The sequence below is a fragment of the Condylostylus longicornis genome, unplaced genomic scaffold (genome assembly GCF_029603195.1).
Source record: "Condylostylus longicornis isolate FDR11 unplaced genomic scaffold, ASM2960319v2 ptg000004l, whole genome shotgun sequence".
Taxonomy (NCBI): Eukaryota; Metazoa; Arthropoda; class Insecta; order Diptera; family Dolichopodidae; genus Condylostylus; species Condylostylus longicornis.
Window position 1 is genome coordinate 2,071,526 of NW_026577973.1, and position 21,964 is coordinate 2,093,489.

The window sequence follows — 21,964 nt, forward strand, 5'->3', positions numbered from 1 at the left end:
ATTTGTTTTTTTGTTTTAAATTTTCTAGGCCTGACATACCTGGGTTCAGAATTATTTTGTTAATACAAAGTCAGATAAATGTGTTAGAGGCAGAATTTTTTCAACAAAATTTTCTTTAATCCTCCAAAAATATCGCTAGACGAGATTGATCCAAAAGAACAAATTCTCACTTAATTTGCTGATCAAAATGTGAATTGCACTATTTTATTAAATATAGATTGCACCTTTTTGAATCTTTTTTTGTAATTTAGAACTTTTTAGAACCTATGAATTGTCATTATTTGCAAACAATCTGTACCAATATTGTTGAATGAAACGAAAATTTTCCAATGCTTAGAATATATTAACAACATTTTTATTTGCTATGAGAAATAATCATTTTGGACAGTACTAAAATTCTAACTATAGAAATAGAAAGCTCAATAAGAACAATACAAATTTCATAAATATAAAAGATATTGATAAAAATAACAAAAACAACAACAACAACTATAACAACAGCAACAAAATTTGTAATCAATGGCTATTGTTCTGTATGTTTTATTGACAGTGAAACAATAGCGTTAGAACGTAAAATGATTTTGACTGATGATTGTAAACTTTTACTCTGATGATGAATATTAGGATATAAATTGACCGTTATTGTAAAAAATACATATTGTTAGATTGTTATATAATAAATTACAATATAATATAACAGTAAAAATTTTTTTGATAAAAATTTGTTGTTAAAAGTAACATTTTCTTTTTCATGTTTTAGGTTTATTTTTCTTTTTGGTATATTTCGTATTGTATTATGAAGTAAAATATTTTTTTCTTTTTTGGGACTGAATTTTATTTCACAAATTATGTAACATCTATTCGGTGAATGGTATTCACAATATGCAGTCATGTGCGGTTTCCAATAGTAATAATTAAGGAAATTAAAATTATATTATTCAGCAATAATTTATATTTGGTTTTTTAATGAATTTTTTTTATTATGGAAATGATTAAAGAATGTTTTATGAGGAATTTCAAATATTTTATTAAATTTAGAAACAATGTCTGGTTATTATTGCTACAGTGCTATTGCTAAATCATTTGAGTGATTAGTTGATTTTGCTCTCTAATTTTAAAGAAAAGTTAGCTCTGTTACTCGAACAATCTTCCATATAGTGAGTCGAATAAAAAACTTTCTCAAATTTAATTGTAAATTTGAAAATTCCAATTAAAAATTCTCATACAATAATGAAAACGAATGAAGAAAACATGAAGTAAAATTGGCATTTGTAAGTGAAAAAATAAATCTACGTTTATCTCGTTTTTTCTATCAAATTTATTAATGTGAAGTATTTACATGAATTATTGATATTACAACTTAAAATATAAAATAAAAATTAAAATTAAAACTTAAGAAAATAAATAATAAAAATAAAAAAAAAAACAAAATAAATCAATGCACAAAATTATGCACTTAAAAAAAAAATTAAAAATTACAAATAAAAAATTTAAAAATTTGACTCTTTTACTAGCTAAAAAATTGTTTCGGTTTTGTGATTGATCACTTAATTGCTGGCTTTATCGATTTTTTTTTTTCGGAGGATTATTACTAATTGAATTGTAATAAGGTTGTAAATAGTTCAGCTTAGAATAAATTTGGAAAACTGTATTTTCCGGAAATGGTGAGCAAATATAAAAGATGTGGAAGAATTTTTGGGGAAAAGAATTTTCATGTCAGTCTTAAGTTAATAAAAGATGGCCATTTTAGAAACCCAATCGTTTAAGCGCTTTCAAATCAACATCACCATAGTAGTCCTCACTGCAAATAAATAAAATAAAAAAAATAAAAATTAATTTTTTTTTTCGAAGAAATTTATATTTTTTTTTTGTTGCATTAAATTCTATTTTACAGCATTGAAATTAGTAAGCAGTTAATGAAAATAAATAGTCTTTAAAATAATGCTATATAAAAATGTTTTTAAATGTATAAAAAAATAATCTAAGCGGGATGCATACAAATTTTAATTTTTTATATGCATTTTTAATATTCTTTTTACTTAATTTAACCTACTTTTATGCTCAAACCCAAAATACATGATAAAACTAAGAAATTGAATTTTTACATAATAATATTTTATTTATATATTCATTTGGGTGCATAATATTTATAAAAAAAAAACAAAATAGCAGCTGAAGCAATTACGAATTGTGAAGTTAAAATTTTTGAATACTCACCATAAAAATAATTCATTAAAATTTTCTAGTTTCCATCTTATTAATTCGTTTTGTAATACCAAAGATAAAATTTTGGTATTAAAGGTAAACATGTCTTAAAGATCTTATGAATGTTAACTCAAAGGAATCAATTGATTTTTCATTAACAGAATTTTGTTTTTGTATTTTTATAGCAGAATTAACTATTTGACATATTATATATATATTTCGGGCATTTTCGCAAATTATCTAGTGCAAATTTATATTGCAATGCATTCAAAAAATCTACTCTTCATCGCTTTTAATCTCTACAACATCGCTATATATAAGATAGCGAACATTATATCAAAAAATTTGTTCTAAAACTCGGTCTGCAATTTAAAATTTCAGTGTAGGTTAAAAATTTCATATTCATGACTACGACTCTCTTATAATTACAATTATATAAAACCTTTTCACAATAATGAAAATTTTATATACTGCCAAAACTAAAATTGAATTTTGAAAAATGTTTTACATATTTTTATATTACATAATTTCGTTCATTATTTGAAATTACTATATAGCTAAAAAATAATACAAATACATATTATAATTTTTAAATTTTGGAAACTCATTTTGTGAATAAAGTATTTTTGTAATAGGAATTACAAAATGACTTCGTAATAGGAATTACATATGAAATGATAACAGAATGACTCCGAGATAAGAATTACATAAAGTTTTTTATTTTATATAAAAGGTTTGCATATTTTTAGGGATTTTTGTATACATACATGTGTGTAAAATTATGACATCATTGGGCTATATTACGTCTCTTCATCTAGTTATAATGCTTTACAAGCAGTTGAATTCAGAGATGAATTTAATATTCAGAGACTGTATTACTTTTGTATTCTTTTCTAAAAATAATTTTTAGCGAATTTCTAGTGCAAACTTGTCAAAACAACTTACATTTGCAAACTGCAATATAAATTTTTATGTATACATAACATAATTACAGTAAATTTTGTTTTGCATATTTAGAGGCTCCTTATTCCAAAAATAATTGCATCAAATAAATCAATTTATAGCATAGTTTTGAAAATTAAAGAGAATATATTTTTTTTATTTAGTCATTGACCCTATTTCATTTTATTTTGCAAGTTTTCATTTCGGACGATCCCACCGGATTTTAAGTTAACTAATGACATAAGTCAAAATAAATGTATACCATTCAAATAACACGCTGTTTAAACACATTTAGTAGAAAATTAATAAAATTAAATAAAAGGAAAATTATAAAAAAAAAATGTTAATCTGAAAAAAAAAACAAATAAGGAATAGAAAAATTAACAATAATTGTTAGTGTAGTGTTCACAGTGAAAAGTTTGAAATGAAAGTTAAAAGTGAAGATGAAAATAATAAGTTGAAATGAGGGTAAAAAATTAACCAAACATTGTTTTTAAATTTTTTAAATAAATTTTTATTTAGTTTTTAATTTTTTTTTTATAATAATTTTTTTTTATTTTTAATTTCAAAAAAACATCATGGCTTTAATATTGTTTTTTTTTTCCTTTTTTTGCTTATCTTTTTTTTTTACTCTTTTAGTTATTTCTCCTTTTCTGTTTCCTTTTGAATACAAAAAAAATTTTTTTTATATATGGAATTCATTTTTTGATTTTGCTTTTTTTTACCTACGGGTTCATTATACACAAAAATTGTAAAGTTTTAGGTGTTTTTTAATTAAAAAAAAATTTTTTTTTTAGTTTTCGTTTTCAATGCTTTTTTTTTATAATTTTAACTTAAAAATTACTTAAAAATTAAGATTTTTGATTTTGTTTATTTTTAATAATTTTTCGTTTTTTTTTTTTAATCTGAATTTTAATAATAAAGTATAATGGATGAATATTTGAGAATTTTTTTTTCTTTGAAATTTAACAAAATATTTAATTTTAATAAATTAAAAATTTAATATAATTTCAAAATTCTAATTTAATTTGATTAAATTTAATATTTTAATTCTACACTAAAGTGTACAGGTAATTAATACGGAATTTTAATTCAAATTTTGGTATTGGAAATTTTGAAAGTGGAGAAAATGCTTAACAGATGAGAAATAAACAAATAATCTGGCAATATTATTAATTGTATTACAATTGCTCATTCATTTACCTCTTAATGATTGAGAGAGAGTGAGAGCATTAAAAATTAAAATGTTTCATATTAAATGAGAGAGCATGAATAAGTGCGAGAACTATATGTTGCATATTGGCAAAAATATTTAAATTTCTGGTTACGTTCTATTTTTATGAATGCAAATTAAAAAAACGTAACCAGAATCCAAATTAACTCAAAATATTGAAATTATATTTAATTTTTCAGTTATGTTAAGTAGTGATTGATTTTCACATATTTACGTTTATTTAACATTTGATTGTTTTTTTTATTATTGTTACTGTAATTTAATTTTTTTTAATAAACATAATTTTTATTTTTTATTTTGTTTTTAAATATTTTTGTTTTTCTACAAAAAAAAAATATAGGCAGTCTCTCAGTGTTGTTATGAATTTTCGTTTTCTTTTTTTTTTTTGTTTTTTGGACAAATTTACATTTGAAAAAAATGTTTATAGTACAAAAAATTGTAATTTTACAAAATGAAATTATTTGACAGGGCTATATTTATATGTATATGGTTATTTATATATGAGTTATTTACACATATTTTCATGTTACATACAATAATTTTGAAAATAAAAAAAAACTGTCCAGAGAAAATATAAGTTATAAATTAGTTCGGAATTCGAACAACAAATAATCTTTTTTTGTGTATGCTATAAAAAAGAACTTATAAAAAAGAAAATGTAATATGCACTAAATTCTTAAATTTTCGATTTAACAAGAACGAATTATATAAAGATAACCTAACGGTATTTTTGCTTTTTCATCTCTTTTTTTCTTTTAATTTTTTAACAATTACACATTTAATTTAGGAAAATTTACAAATTTTATTAATTTAAGATTTTTTGTTTGTCTGTAATTTTGTTTTGTAATTTGTTTTGAGTGTATGGTATTTTTGTGTTTTTGTTTTTTTTTTATATATTTTTTTTATTTTAACATTATTTTTTTTTTATTTTATTTTTTATATAGAAATTTTTTATTCCTGGGGTTTTTTTTTTTTTAAATAATAACTAATTATTTAGAGATTTACGCTTTCTCGGCAACGGGTGCAACTTTCTTTGTTTGTTTTGGGCGAACATTATGTCCATCATCTTTATGAAGACCAGCTAATAATTCACTTTTACGAATGCTCTTCAAGTCCAAATCACCATAATAGTCTTCACTGTAATTTTTTAGGGGATTTTTGTTTTGTATATATTGGTATAAATTTTTGGTATAATAATATTGATTTGTTTTTGTTATTTTTTGATTTGTTGTATTATACTTAATTTTGTGTTATTATAGAATATATATATATATACTAATATACATTTATATATATATATAACAAAATATGTACTATGTATTCTGATGTTAATTTTTTTTTAATTTAATATTTTCCAAAAAAAAAATAACCATATTTCATAGTATATTTATATAAATGTATAAAACAATTTAAATTGATGGAAATATTAAATATTATCAGTGCCAGGACTAAAAGGATTATAATATTACACTAATATTTGATTAAATATTATACTTATATTAAATTGTAAAAATCATCATGCAAATTATAAGAGATTTTTTATATTTTAAAATTTTATGTGATAACATTTTGGAATGTTATAATTTAGAATTTAAAAAAATTAAAATATTGAGAGAACATTACTTGACAACATATTTGTATATATGGAAAATTGTTGCTGTTTGAATAGAATTTACAGAATAATTGACGAGTTGAATTTACAGAATTTGAAATTTATAGAATAATTGATTATTATCAAATTTTGAATTTACAGAATAATTGACGAGTTTTTAGTACAAAATTGAAATTAAAATTTAAAAAAGTGATAAAATTTTAAATTTAAGAATTCGCAACAAAGATATAAGAATATTTACTCTTATACATCTCAAATCTCATATGTCTCACAAATCTTAAATTGTATAAACGATATGTACAGTTGTACAAAATTTGTATCGTAGTGTGTATAAAAGATATAAAAAATACAATTAATTATGAGGGATTAAATACACTTCTATTCTCATGCATATAATATGTAAAAATAATAAAAATTTTCTAAATAAATTTTTGAAAAATAAATAGATACAATTTACAAAAGAAATAGATGTAAAATTCAAAATAATGTTAGTATAATAATTATGTTTTTAATAAAATATTTACATTAATAATGTACATAAACAAAATTTTATATAATAATTTATATACACATTGTATATTGCTTTCACTATATAATAATTTCGACACTGAACAATATAATATTTTCATCAAAATTTTTATATAACAACTTAAATTTAAATTTGGTTGCACATAATATTTACTATATATATAAGAACTTATATATGTATTAATTATAAAATTGTGCTATATTTATATAATAAGATTGTATATTTCCTATGGTATAATATTGCATAGAATATTATTTTATTTGACTTTCGACTATCTAATCTTTCTATTATAAAGACTTTAATAATTATGAATTTCAAAATCATTGCGTTTTCTTTGTCTTTTGTTTTTTCAATAATTTCAATGTCGATGATTTTATTTTGTGAATAATTTTTTTTTTTTTAGTGACAAAAAGAAGTTAATAAAATTGTTTTAATTAATTAGAAAATGTGAAGAAAATATTTAAAAAAACAGAAGGTATAATTGAGTAAACCAACCATCATTAGATAGTTTATAAAAAAAAACAAATTATTAGATTATGTTTTTGTGTGTAAAAAAAAAGGTTGATATATACATGTACAATATATTTGATTAAAAGAGTATAGGAAATGTATACAAACATATACATATATATAAGTGTAAAAAATAGATTGAAAAGATCATGCACACACATACATAAATATTCAAATAATATTAAATAAAATTTATATTATATATAGAATTTATAGTTATAAATAGAATTGTTGTTTTTTGGTTTTATTTTGTTTTCCATTAAATTAAATAACATCAAAACATAAAAAAAAAAATATCAAATAGAAGTAAAATATTTAAACTTACCATCCGGGAACATCTTCTGGATCTTCACAGTTACCAGTACCATCAGCATCACCAATTTTGAAGACTGTACCAATTGGGCAACCATATTCACGTGCAACACCTTCTAAACAAATGTAATATTTACGGCAATCTTCTGGATGTGCATGTCTTGAGAATGAACCAGCATTTGAAATTTCACCTGGTGCTGGACATGTGAATCCGTTTGCTACTTCTAAAAATATTCATATAAAATAATAATTTATTTAATTGACTTTGATTAACTTTCTATTTTGTTTTATCAAGTATTTAGCATTGCCTTATAATAATTAAATTATATACCTTCATTTTTACATTCTGGTACTTGATCAGCCCACATACAAACACGTGCGTCACGATCATATGCTAATCCAGGTGAACATTGATATCTTGATGCTTCACCATTCCAACAATTCCAGAATACATCACATTTAGCTGAATCGGCAAAAATACCATACAATCTTTCACAGTGTGGTGTTGAAATTGGTTCCTCTATAATACGTACATGAAAAAAGAAAAAATCAATGAAAAACGATTGATCCATAGACACAGTAAAATAAATAAAATGAGTACAACAAAATTTTTTATAAAATAAAATTTATAAGTTTAGTTATGAGTACTTAAAAAAAATTCTAAACTTATATTAATTTCTTAGACAGAATTAGAACGAGTGAGCTAAATAATTGATCACACACATTTTTATGTTAAAAATTTTAATTAATTATACATACCTAATTTTTGACGATCACCACAATCAACATTATGTAAATAATCACAGTTCTCTGATAAATATTTTTCATCAGTAGCATCAAATGCTAAACCATTACCACATGTTTTTAATTCTGCAACACCATTGTCACATTTCCAATATTTATCACATGATACTGAATGTGGATAGAAACCAAAATCATCTGGACATTTGAATGAATCTTGGGCCAAAGCTGTAAACAATAATAAAGAATAAAAATTTAGAATTAAAAAAATTCTCAGATATTTTTTTAGAATTGCAAATCAATAATATTTTTATCAAATTGGAGTTTAATTTTGTCAATAGACAAGCAGAAAGGAGTTGAAATGTCGAAACATAAATAATTTTAATCTATATAAAAAAATTGTGTGTACCTATATGTAATTGCTTTTCATAATGTTCTCAATGCAATATTTATAATTTTCGATTTAATCTTTAATATTATTTAGCAAGACACTTTCAACATACGCTTATTCATATGCATATATGTATGTGTAATACGTATGTTACATAAATTAAAATATTACGTTGAGAACCACATTAAAACTGGTTCAGTTCAATAATAACTAAAATTTTTTTACTTTAAGCTTAATTAACAATATTGTAATATTAAATTTTCAAGTCCGAATTTAATCTTATTTTTTTAAGGCGTTAAATACCGCTTTTTTTTTTGTTAAAATATTCTAAAATATTTCAAAAGTAAGAAAAAAAATTTAAATAAATACCTACAAGCAAAAGTAAAAATAAAAAAAATTTTGTAAACACGCAGTACTGTTCGAAAATATTGTCATTATTATTTTAAAATTTTTTTTATATTTCGGTTATCTTTTTAAATAACATTAAAAAATATTTCAAGGTGCTCCGGTTATTGAATTGTCAAGTCTCATAAATTTTCTATGTAGCATTTAAAGTTTCTCATTTGACTTTTATTTAGTTTCATTTTATGTCATTCTAACCTTACTATATTTGTGTACATGTTTGTATATATACATAATGATATACGATAATTAATAATTAATTTATACATAACATTTATATTTAACACTAAAATATTCTTAAATATTCGTTGATGAAGCTATCAATTCTATATTTCAATATTATTTACTAAAGTTGTTATTTAATTACTTATGAACGCTTTTAATAACAATTTTCTATATAAATATTGTAATATTAAAATGAATTTTATAAAACGTATATTTACCATAATACAAATATACCATTTAAAAGATGATTTTGTGTTTTCATAGTATTTAAAAATATCTCGGATTAACTTGAATACTCGAAATAACAATGTAAATTTATATGAATTTTAACCTTGTTATATTTTGCAATTAAAACTGGAATATTATAATAATCTGACATTGAATTACAAAAATCAAACGTGTTGTAATTTAATATTTTATATTGAAAAAAAAATACAGCTAAAAGTGAATAAATGGAAAGTTGAGCAATTTATGATTAAATTTCCCTGGTATTTCGGAAGGTAATCCGGAAAATATAATTTTTTATTTTTGTAATATTTATTAACAAAAATTATTACGCCAAGAGTGGAATTATTCGCTGTCTTTTTGTAAACAATAATAGATCCAGTTTTCAAGTTTATAATTCAAAAATTTTAGTTTTCGATATTATGTCATTTAAGGAAAAATAAAAAAAAAACTATTTTGGACCCCTTTTTTTTTCAAAATTTCATTGAACCATTACAATGCGTGATTAACTTATGCTATAAAAGATTATTTTAAAGGAATACAAAAAATAGAATCATAAAAATCTTATGCAGCATAAATGCCCTACAGAATTATTAGCACAAAATTATGAAACATTTTTTCGATTAAAAGATTTTTCAAAAGGCTTCTATGATATTCCAGAATGAAAATTAAATATTTCGAGAAATATATTGTAATTTAAATAGGAATGATTTTTTGACGTTTCGACGTATTTTGTTATCCCAATTAATTAAAAACCCCAGTATTGAAACCATGAGTATGTATAAAATTTGCTCAATTCTGAAAATCATATAAAAATTCCATAGTATTGTAACATTGTAAGATAAAATGAAATATTTAAAAATTCCAAATAAAATTAAAACAAATTAAATTATAAAATCTCTTTTATTCAGTAAAAGGAATTCCTTTTTTTTACCGGTATTTTTGTTATTTTCTTCTCTGTTTTTTAATTATACTTTAACTTTAAATCATGTTTATTACAATTTTTATATTATTATATAAATAATGACAATAATGGTTTGCAATTAAGGAATTATTATGAACCAATATTAAAATATACTTAACATGCGTACATACATACATTTATTAAGTACGTGTATGTATGTACGTTAGGTGTAATATAGGTATACTATAAGAAAAATATATAATTAAAATAATAAATTATAAAAAGATAAAATATGATTCTTTAATAATGCAAAAAATAACAAGGATAATTAACCTAATTTTAAAAAGTTTTAAAGTGAAAAAAAAATTTATTTTTATTCTTTAATTGAATTCACTATTTACAATTTATATAAAATAATTATATTTAATAATATATTTATTAAATTTATTGTATATAAACTCATTTTTTATATATAAGTAAAAAGAGGAATTATGCAGAACAAGAAATGTGATAATAAAAATAAAGAGAAATTATTGTACGAGTAAGGCTATATTTGTGCAATTTTATCCTTAAAAAAATTTGTATATCACTTTCAATAATGGTTTTTGTTCTTAATTCAATGAACATGATATTAAATGTACATATATTATGTACGAATGCATAAACATAATATGTGAATAGCTACTTGGAATATTTGTTTGCTTTTATTTTATCATTTTGTCTCAAGTTTCCTTTCTAAAATCCTTGAAATCATTTACTCTTGTGTTTTAATTTTAAATTTCTTTTTTTTGCGTTTGTTATTTTATACTTCCGTTCTTTTTTTTGTTAGTTTTAAGTTTATTTAAAATGCAAGGACATTATTAATATCCATATTTATATTTTATGTACATGTAAATAAATTTATTGTGTATTCATAAATATTTCGTATAGAGACTTGTAATTTTTGAGAAAGAAAAGGAAAAATATATGGATACTTAATATGTTCGTATATCGTGCTAAAAATATACATATCTGTAGACACACTATAGACAATTCATATAATTCGAACATTTTACACTTTTCAATGTGTTGAAACCTTCCTTTGAAATTTCATTTCATTTCAATTCCTCGCTCCTATAAATATCTTATCTTTCTCTTTTAGTTTATCGATACTAGGGGTGTGAAATGAAGTTTAAAGTTTTCAACACTTTTAACAATATATACGAGTGATATATATTATATATGTATAATGAATTTTATGTGGTTTATATAAGAATTGAACTGTCTTCTTAATGTATCTATACGAGTTCATCAGTTCTATATATCACATACATTTCTTAACTATAAAATTTCGTATTTTTTGCCACAAGAAACCAAGGTATTAAACTTCATGATATATTGAGAAATATTAATTACGATATAGAAATAAAAAAAAAAATAACCTGAATTTATAATTTCTTAAGGATCCACTTTTTTGTATCTTTTTATTTTATTTTTTTTTTTTTATTCTTCTTAGTTGATTTATAAGATTTTTTTTTTTATTAATTATTATGCGATTTTTGTTTTTCTCAGATTTCTTTCCCTTTGTTTAATACCGCACTATACTTTTAAAATCAGCATGATTCAATCGATGCGATGAGAAAAGGTGTTGTTAAGTGAAGTAAAAAGAGCGAGATAGAGGGAGAGAGAATAAGAAAAAAAAATAATTGAAATTCTTTATTCTTTTTAATGTTTTCTTTTTTATTTTTTTTTTTGTTTTTTATAGTTTTATAGACATTCAATACGAATATTATTATGCATTAATCTTTACTCTCATGATAGTGTTATGTACAATATAGTTAAATAACCAAAATATAGGTTAAGGCTTTTAAGGTGACTATGAACACCTTCTTTTCTTGTCTCTTTATATATATATATGTATGAATAATAGTAATATATATATACAGGTACGTGCTTTACCGAGTGATAATATAAAAATATTATATAATATGAATTTTAATTTTCCCAGGTATAAGAGAAAAGAATTGGTGACATTTTTATTACAATGTTAATGACAGTAGATATTACAATTATACAAACTATGTGTATTTTTGCTTGCAAAGATTTTAAAGTGTAAATAAATATATGTACATAAATATATTTATATGTACTATATGCGACATAAGTCAGTACAATAAAAATTACAGTATTATTAATATTGTTTCATATATAATTATAAATAAATTGTTTGTATGCACATAATACTAATATTATATAAAATGCGTTAATAATAGAAAAGAAAAATCATTTTAAAATCATATATAATTATAATTGTTATGGTAGTGGTAAATTATATAATTAAAAAATTATTCTCAGAAATATGTATATGTATGTAATTTTGTTAATATTACTATGCCTTATAGAAACTTTTATATAATTTTAATATAATCTTTCGGTTTATGACATGGTTAAGCTTAATAATTAAAATATGTATTTCTATTGAAATTTCAAGATAAAATAAGTGGAAAAAGAAAATTTTCACAACCTTACCAAAACTCTAGCAGTATGACAATTATTCTAAATTAAAATTATAGGTAAAATTTTAGAATAAGATGAACGTATAATTTTAAAATTCACATAAATTGTATAAATGTTTAGTAATGTTATTATTAATTTTATTAAATAAATTTATTTTAATTAAAAAAAAAATGTCTTTAACAGAAAAATTTTATCAATATGCTTCAAAAATATTTTTAATAATTTAGGAAAATTGGAATATCTATACATACATATATAAATAGAAAATTAAGAATAACGAACATTTGTTTATATATTTTAGTTACGAAACTTACATAAATAATACATACATAATTAATTTTTGTTCATTCACAAATTTAATAATGAAATGTACTTAGGGGGTCGGGTGGTGGAGTCTTTGATAGTATAATAATGCTTATAAGATTAGAAATGCTAAACTTTAAATTCTCTTCATATAATTTGTACTTGTTATCATAAAAAACTTTTATATTTATGTTATTTTACAAATATCACAAGCGGTACAAATATTATTTCGGCTTTATTTCACTTACATAACATTGAATAAAAACATAAGCTACCCTTACATGCTACATTAAAATTTTCTTTTAAAAAATTATCCTATTTTAAATAAAACATGGTTATTGAAAATACATACATAATGTTATTTAAAAAAAAATAATAATTTTCTGGAATTATTTTTCTAAAAGTGTATAATTCTCTAAACTTTAAAGTCTTTAATATATAAATAAAATTTTTGAATAAAAATATATAAAGCTCATCAGTAATACATCGGATATCCTTACAAAACTTTTCGTTTAAAAAATAATTTCAAAATTTATTTTAAATTTTTCCTAATTATTTCTTATGTTTTTATTTAAAACTTTTCATAATATTTGAATGACATTTAAAAAATAAATCCATAAAATATTCTTTAATTAAACATTGAGTAATATTTTAAGTAAATATTACTTTTGTTAAGAATAAATATTACTCTTCGTTTCTTTTAAAATTTGACATTAGATAGACATGTTTTGGAAAGTGAAAACAAAGAATTTTAAAGAAGCAAAATAATTCTTTTCTAAAAACAATTTAATTTACAATATTAAATATTTATAAAATTTATTAAAATTTATAATTTTACAATTTAAAGAAATAATGGAAAAAACACGTTTTTAATTAAGTGTTTTTTATTTTGTTTTAAAAATTATTTTAAAAATTTTCCATTATCCATTTTGTTTTTGAAATAATAAGTGAATTTGATAGAATTTTTAAAATTTAAAAATTAACTTTTTTAGCATAAATTTGCGAAATTTTATTATTTATAGTTTGAGTTAAGAATTCCTATTAGAATAAGGATAATAAAATAATTTTAAAATTAATTTCATTTAATGTGAAATAAAACAATTTTATTTTATAGACTGCAGTGTATACAATTTGGAAATGTAATATAGAAATTAAGTTGGAATTGTTATTAACAAAGAATAATTAACTATAATAACTTAAGCTATCGCAGTAATCTCAAATTGGTGATTCGATTTAATTGTTTATTTATTTTTACATAATAATAATAATTTATATGCAAATTATTGAAGCAGTTGCATTCATTTTAAATTTCATAGTAAATTTACATTTTCATATTTTATGATGATTTGCAAAGAGGAAGTTACGCATATTAAATTTACACTATTAATCATTTTTTCCATTTAAGTTAAATTTTTTTTTTAATAAAATCTTTGTATAAATGAATTTTATGTATGAAAAAATTTATGTATGAATATTTGTGGAATAAAAATACCAAAAAAAAATGAACAAAGGGAGAATTTCTTTGGACACATTTTGTATTTTTGTCATTTAAAAATATGTATATATGCACATCCATAGCTATATGTAAAAAATTTAATAAATCATATTATAAGTATGTAATAAAATTTTATCATTTCAAAAATGTAATAATAATTTTTGAATACAAAATGTATATTTATTTACACATTTACCGATATTATACATATTGAAACATAATGTATATTTACGTATGTATACATACATTTGTATTGTTAAATATTAAAATTATGTAAAAATAATGAATAAAATTTAAATAAATCAATATATTTTTTTTATTTGTATATATTTATTCAATCTTTTCAATCATAAAATATAATTTTGTTTTTAAGGTGCAAATATGCATACATCTATACATAAATAATATAATAATGCATAGTTAGATATGGAAAATAAAATTTACTTCATCTTATTGAAAAATTATACACACCCATATATGTATATTAACACATTAACATATAACGAATACATTAATACATATAGGGTCATTAATTAAACACAAAATTCCTGTTGTGCATTTCTATTACACAATACTATCTATATTATTTTGTTTTTAATTATTATTTTAAAGAAAATATTTATTCAAAATTATATAATATACTTTTACATAATATTGTTGCATATTGTTATTATTTAAAATGAAATTAATAAAAAATATTAAATCACTGGTTTTGATTATTTATTGGATATTTTTTATGAATGCCCAATAAATAAAAAAATTAATAATTTTAAATTAAAAGAAAAAATAAATACAAGGAAAACAAGGAATAAATTTCTATAATATGGAAAGTAGGACTGTTCAAAAGGAATAATTGTTTGAGAAAACTAATTATACTAAATCACAGTAAAACTATAAGTTTTAGAACAATAGATTTTTATAGGATATTTTCTTATTTTATTGTTGAAAGAATGCTTAGGTTTTTTGATAATACATTTTGTATTAGAATTCTAATTTTCTTATACATATGTAGGTAATTGATTGAATGTACATACTTACATTATTAAGGCTGTATAACTGGCTAACTATAACTGTAAGCTTCATAAAGTAACTGTAAGCTTGTTCCGATTAAATACAAATCATTTTGATTGTTAAATATACATACATACATATAGCAAAAGTAGTGATTCGAAATTCAACGCTATTGCGAATTACATAATATGAATTGTCATGAATCTATTTTCTTTATAAACACAATAATTGATATGGAAAAGTCAAATTTCCATATCAATTAAATGCAATGAAGAAAAAAAACATTGTTCATGTTCAAATATAAGTAATATATTTACATTGTTCATGTTTTTTTTTCTTCATTGCATTGCCATAATATTGGTGACTGACCCTATATTATATTCTGTACTTTCAAAAAGTAATAATATTATTTTTTTGTAAATTTTATTATATTAGAAATGAAATTGAATGATCAGAAATTCAAAATAAAAATATTTTTATGTACATACATATATAATAAAATAATTTTCTTATATTTTATGTAAATCACCTGAATTGTTGATAATGGGGAAAAAAAAATTCTATATATGTTATATTGTATGTATGTCATATTGATAATGTCAAAAAAATATATTTAAAAAATTTATAAAAAGAAAATGATTTATGAATAAATTTACATTAAATGGTTATTATAGCACTGCATATGTATATATTTTGTATTTATATACAAAAATTTTGTAAAATAAATATTATTTTAAATATAATAAGATATTAATGCCTTATATATGCATAAAATATATACGTGTGTATATGATAAAAAATGTATTTTTGGTTTGCGGCAATAAAATTATTGAACATTTCAAAATTTTGAAATTAGTTTTTTTATTAAATATTTCATTTTTCTATTGATTGTATTATTTAACTTTCATTTTATATATGTCTGTACATTTATAAGAATGTTTTCGAAATTTACTAAAATTTTTATTGCATAAAACTTCTTTCATTTTGGTATTGCGTTTCGACTTCTTTCATTTTGGTATTATCGGCTGTATATACTACCGAACAAGTTATATATACAGGAAAAATCTAGCCAAATAATAATTCAAGATTTCATTACTAAATTACTTCAAATATAAGTAATATATTTTTTAAAGAAAATTTTATGCAAAAAATTATTAAATTAAAATGTGCTTCATATACAAACGAGTAATATTCAGTTTATATATTTTATTTATTTTTTTTCAATTTATAGAATTTAGTTTTAGTAATTATTATTATATTTATTTAAATTTTAATTTTACAACTTTACATTTAGTTTCTAAGAAATTTCTTCAATAAAAATAATTTTCTTTTTTTAATTTTGTATTAATAACTTTTCATATTAAATTTTATCCAAGTTTTATTTGCTTCGTATTGAAATATTCATTTTCAATCGAATATAATTAAAACCATATATAATGTATAAAGTTTTTAATCACACCCAAGGCAAGGATTAAATTTTTATAATAATTTTCTTACATAATTTTTTAATTTAACATAAGTATATTTGTACATATATATGTACATACATATATACATTTGCACTTTCAGTATATTTCAAGTAGCATTTCAAAGAAAATTAAAATAAGGAGTAAAAATTTAAATAAGCATTAAGAGTTCACGTTTAAAATTAAAAGCTACAAAAATATTGTTACTTATGTATGTAGGTATGTGATTTTTCTGAATTATTCTAAAAACATAATTATATATAAAACATATAATATTAAATAATAAAATTCATAAGAGAATTATGTCAAATTGTAAAAATTCTGATTGTTTTTAAATTAAGTTTGCGAATTTTGAATTACAAGTAAAAATAATGAAGAATATTTATAAATAAGCAAAAATGTTGTTTAGTTTCTTCGAATTTTTTGGCAAAACATATTTAGCTTTTAAGTTAATTTAAAATAAATTGTGAATAATTTTTCACAACTTTAAGAGTTAAAAATCAATTCAAAATTCTTTCTTTAAAACTCAACATTAAAAATATTATAGTTATTGTAAAAGAAGGACTAATATTAAATAAATATATGAGATTTACATTTAAGGATTTAAGATATAATTTAAAAAAAACACACACACCAGTAAAAATTTAATATAAATGTGAATACGTTTAAATGCATTTTAAGTGCATATAATCTATGCAACCACACAATTTATACATATACATATCTATGTGTTCATGGAATTTAATGATTAACATATTATTATAGAACTATAATATAGATAATAATATGTATGTGTATGGCCATATGTTTATGAAAACTACAATAAGAAATTAAAACATTAAAATTAAGTTTTTTAATGAATTTCGCTTTAGGGCATGACCACATTTTATATAATATTAAATGCATTTTATATTACATAGGAATACATATACCTTCATATATAAGAAATAAAACATAAATAAATTTATAATAATGTACCTACAACAGGTTTTTGAATAAATTTTCTTTAATTTTAAAGCAATTCGGCAAGTTATGTTACGTATGCGCAGTACATACATATATACATACATAACGTATGTGTTGTTTGTATCGTAAACTTGTATTTTTATTTTAATTTAAGAGAAATTTAAAAAGTTAACATAATTATAGTATGTGAAAGAAAATGAGGTAAACTAAAAATTTTGTAAGATTATAGAAGAAAAAGAAAAAAAAGAAAAGGAGAAATAAAAATATGAAAATATCTCTGATTTCATTAAAAAGGTAGGCACAAATATATGTACATATGTAAATACGTATAATAATAGTGAATAATAACATGACACTTAAAGTTAAATACTGTTAATAATAGATGTGGTAACACACTTAAATAATATTGAGGGTTACCAGATAGAATTTAATAATACATAAGTAGCAAATTAAGTAGGTAATACTTTTTCTTTGCAAGCAAAATAACATCCCATTTTAACACTAACATCTTTATATACATATATGCCTCTGAAATATTATTTTAGCTCCTATACACAATAGTTGGATCCAATGTGATTTTATTGCCCAATCAATAAATTTTAGGTTAGAACATTAACAAATTCATATTATTGATGTTTTATTGAAATTCTGGAAGAGAAAATCTTTTGAATAGGTGATTAAGTCATGAAACATTTGAAATTATTGTTTTAAGTTTTATGAATAATTGAAAAATTTGTAAACGGTTGAATAAATATTTGAATCCTTCAAATTAACAATAATAATTTGCTATTAAATTGGCAACACTAAAATAGACTACATTTGTCATCATTATTATTGTTACTTGAACAAAAAATTATATGTACGTACTTTGTAATGATGCAATTTTTTTGTTTTTGTAATTCTAATAGCCAAACTAAGTAGAGAACAAAGATTTCAATTAAAATTTACAAATTACAAAGATCACATTATTGCTTTTTTTTCTTCTATTTAATCCCATTAATTTTACAAAATTTATCATGATTTAATTGATATTTTTAACAGTTAAATGTGTTATACTGCCATAAGGTACAGTTATGTATTAAATGATTAAGAAACAAAATGATTTACGCTTTTTCTTTGGGATTTATTTGCAATTTAATTTGTTTTTGTTTTTAGAAAATAGGTAAAATAAAAATATTATTGTTATTTAATTTTTCCCTTTCACTTTCTATTTTGACAAATAAAAACAATTGTACAAAAGACAAAAAAACAATACTGGAAAATAAAACAAAAAAAAATAATTCAGATTTAGATAACGGTATCTACATATATTGGCAGGCGTATGTTTGTATATGCCTGCAAATATTTAAGGCACAAATAAATACTGTAATTATTTCTGTTTATTATTTTGATCAACCCCATTTATTAGATGAATTTTTGGAAAAAAAATATACCGAAATTTTATCAACAAAATACCTATGGTGTGTAGGTTACATTTTTATCTTACTTTGTATATATTTTACATTTTTTCAATTTTTATTAGCTCTATTGTTAAATATGTTTTAACGTGGGTTGATAATTCATATAATAACAAATATTTTATCAATAAACTGTCTATAATCTCTATCTATAAAAAACACTGTTTACTTTAGTAAATCTTCATAACCGATTAGAATCAAGACAATGTAGTTTTACTACAACATAAATATTTATTACATTTTATTGTTACAGTAATCGAAATTGTTCAATACAAACAATGTATCTCTTAGGAAATAGAAAATGACATGGAAAGAAATTCATTTAGAATTTGAAAAATTATTGTAGGTACATTAAACGAATTTTAAACTATTATATTCGAATAAATATTCTAATATAAGAAATATATTCATTAATTTTTTTAATAAAATTTTTCTATATGAATCTTTTAAAATTATAGTAAATTGAATTATAAGTAATTTCAATTTTATAAAAGTTTATGCTGTATTTAATAGATCAACTAGTTGTTATATATGTTAAGTCACTGATTACTGAATCCCCCTGTATATTATAATAAATGTGTTAATTAGAATGAAAATTTATAAAATCGAATAATATTGTTTACATTTTATAAATTATAGATAAAATCGAAGTTATTTTTTATTACGATTAGATCATTATTTTTATTTAATATTTTTATAGTATACTAATAATGTATTAGATTAAACTCTCCAACAAATTTCAAAATAGAAAATACATGCATTTAATAATAAATATTTTATATAATAACATTATAATAATTACGTGCAAAGTGTATATGTAAATAAAATTTTAAAATAATTTATGCAACTAATTTGTTTACAAAATATAAGCTGTCTAATGTGTAATAATTAATTTCTATATTAAATAAATGAGAAAAGAGCAAGTATTTATATAGTACTACTAAATTTCATAAACAATATATATATATATATATATATATTTTTATAAGCATATTATGCATATTTTTAAAATTATATCCATATTTTGAAAATTCCATATTACAAGCAGTTTGTTAGCTTGTTTATTAATTCATAAAATATATTTTAACACCGACAATGCATGTGCATTATATGCTGTTATACTTGTTATTTTAAAGAAATATCAAAAACAAGAGAGTAAATTCATAGTCAAATCATCAACCATCATCATTATTATATTATTTGTTAAAGTAAAAATTAAAAATTTTTATTTTGTATTTTATAATTTTCTTTTATACACATACACACATATTAGCGATATATTATGTTCTCTTTCTTCCAAAATCTCTCTATATAATTTATTTAATTTAATTTTTTATTGATTCGATATACATTGTGTAACAGTTATAATCAGGTCTGTTGTGGAGTAAATAATTTTTCTTTTTCAAATAATATTTATTGGTACTAAAATTTTTCATTAAAATTATTTTAAATAAACTATAGGTTTTAATATTATTATAATATCTGTATATGTAAGTATTATGTCAATAAGCATAATATTATGAACTATCATCTATGCTAGTTCTCTGAATATAAAAATGAATATAAATGCGTTGAAATATTATGCAATTATCCGATTAAGGGAACTTTATTGGAAATAGCTAATATAAAATTAAAATGTTTAGATATTAATATAATTAATTGTAGGTATGTAAGTATTTAATAATAACTATATTAAAAATTGTATAATACCTTAAATGGAAAATTATACGCAGAAATTTTTGTGCCAAATTCGAAAAATATTGTAAAAATATGAATACATATACGTTTATATTATATAGAAAATCAATATAATAATAGGTGGAAACTATTGAAAAAAAAAACATAATTTTAAATATAGTATTATTGCACAAAAATGTGTATGGAATATTTTAATTGTAATACAAAATTTTTCATTTTCCAAATAAGGTACATAAATAAGTAGGCATACAATGTTATTATTTATTTGAATTAAAATGCTTAAAAATTACTAACACTTAATTTTATTCTGAAATGTGCATTTTAAAATTTATTCATATGTATATATATACATATATGCATAGAATAAATAATATGAAATTATTGTGTAAATGACAAGTTTAATAAAATTCTGTAAATTTAGGTAAATTTCGTTTAATATATTATTTTGACGGTATATTATTTAAATTTCGGTATATGAATATAATAAACCTGTCGAGTAGATTAACTATATGTATGCTATAGTAAACATGTATAAATTATAAAGTAAAATTTCATGTTATATCGTGAATTTTATAATTAAATGAGTAAATTAACATATTTAAATTTTAAATAGGTTCTTTAGTAAAATATTTTATAATTCTGGGAAGTTTTCGTTATATAATTTTTATAGAAATATTTATATTACATTTGAATGTTAATAAATAAACCTGTTAATATGATTAAATGAAGCTGATTATTTAACTTTCCCTACTAGCCCCATGGAAGAAAATTACATTTTGATTGATTGCCATCATTGGTAGCTTCTTTAAAATATATATTTTAATATAATCTGTATTTGAA

General features: G+C 20.4%; 1 protein-coding gene across 2 annotated transcripts in view; it reads right to left on the reverse strand.

Annotated features, from left to right (window-relative positions):
- Positions 1-1,294: 1,294 nt before the first annotated feature.
- LOC129614168 (protein obstructor-E) overlaps positions 1,295-21,964 on the reverse strand; it is a 46,000-nt gene continuing 25,330 nt past the window's right edge. The window contains exons 2-5 of one of the 2 annotated variants that reach the window (XM_055528597.1): positions 8,104-8,313; positions 7,676-7,864; positions 7,358-7,568; positions 1,295-1,801 (exon numbers count right to left, since the gene is read on the reverse strand). In XM_055528597.1, the coding sequence (XP_055384572.1) occupies positions 1,747-1,801; positions 7,358-7,568; positions 7,676-7,864; positions 8,104-8,313 (665 nt within the window). In that variant the 3' untranslated portion in view covers positions 1,295-1,746. Of the gene's footprint in view, positions 1,802-5,228; positions 5,519-7,357; positions 7,569-7,675; positions 7,865-8,103; positions 8,314-21,964 lie in introns of those variants that run through there. The other variant, XM_055528589.1, reaches the window with a different exon arrangement.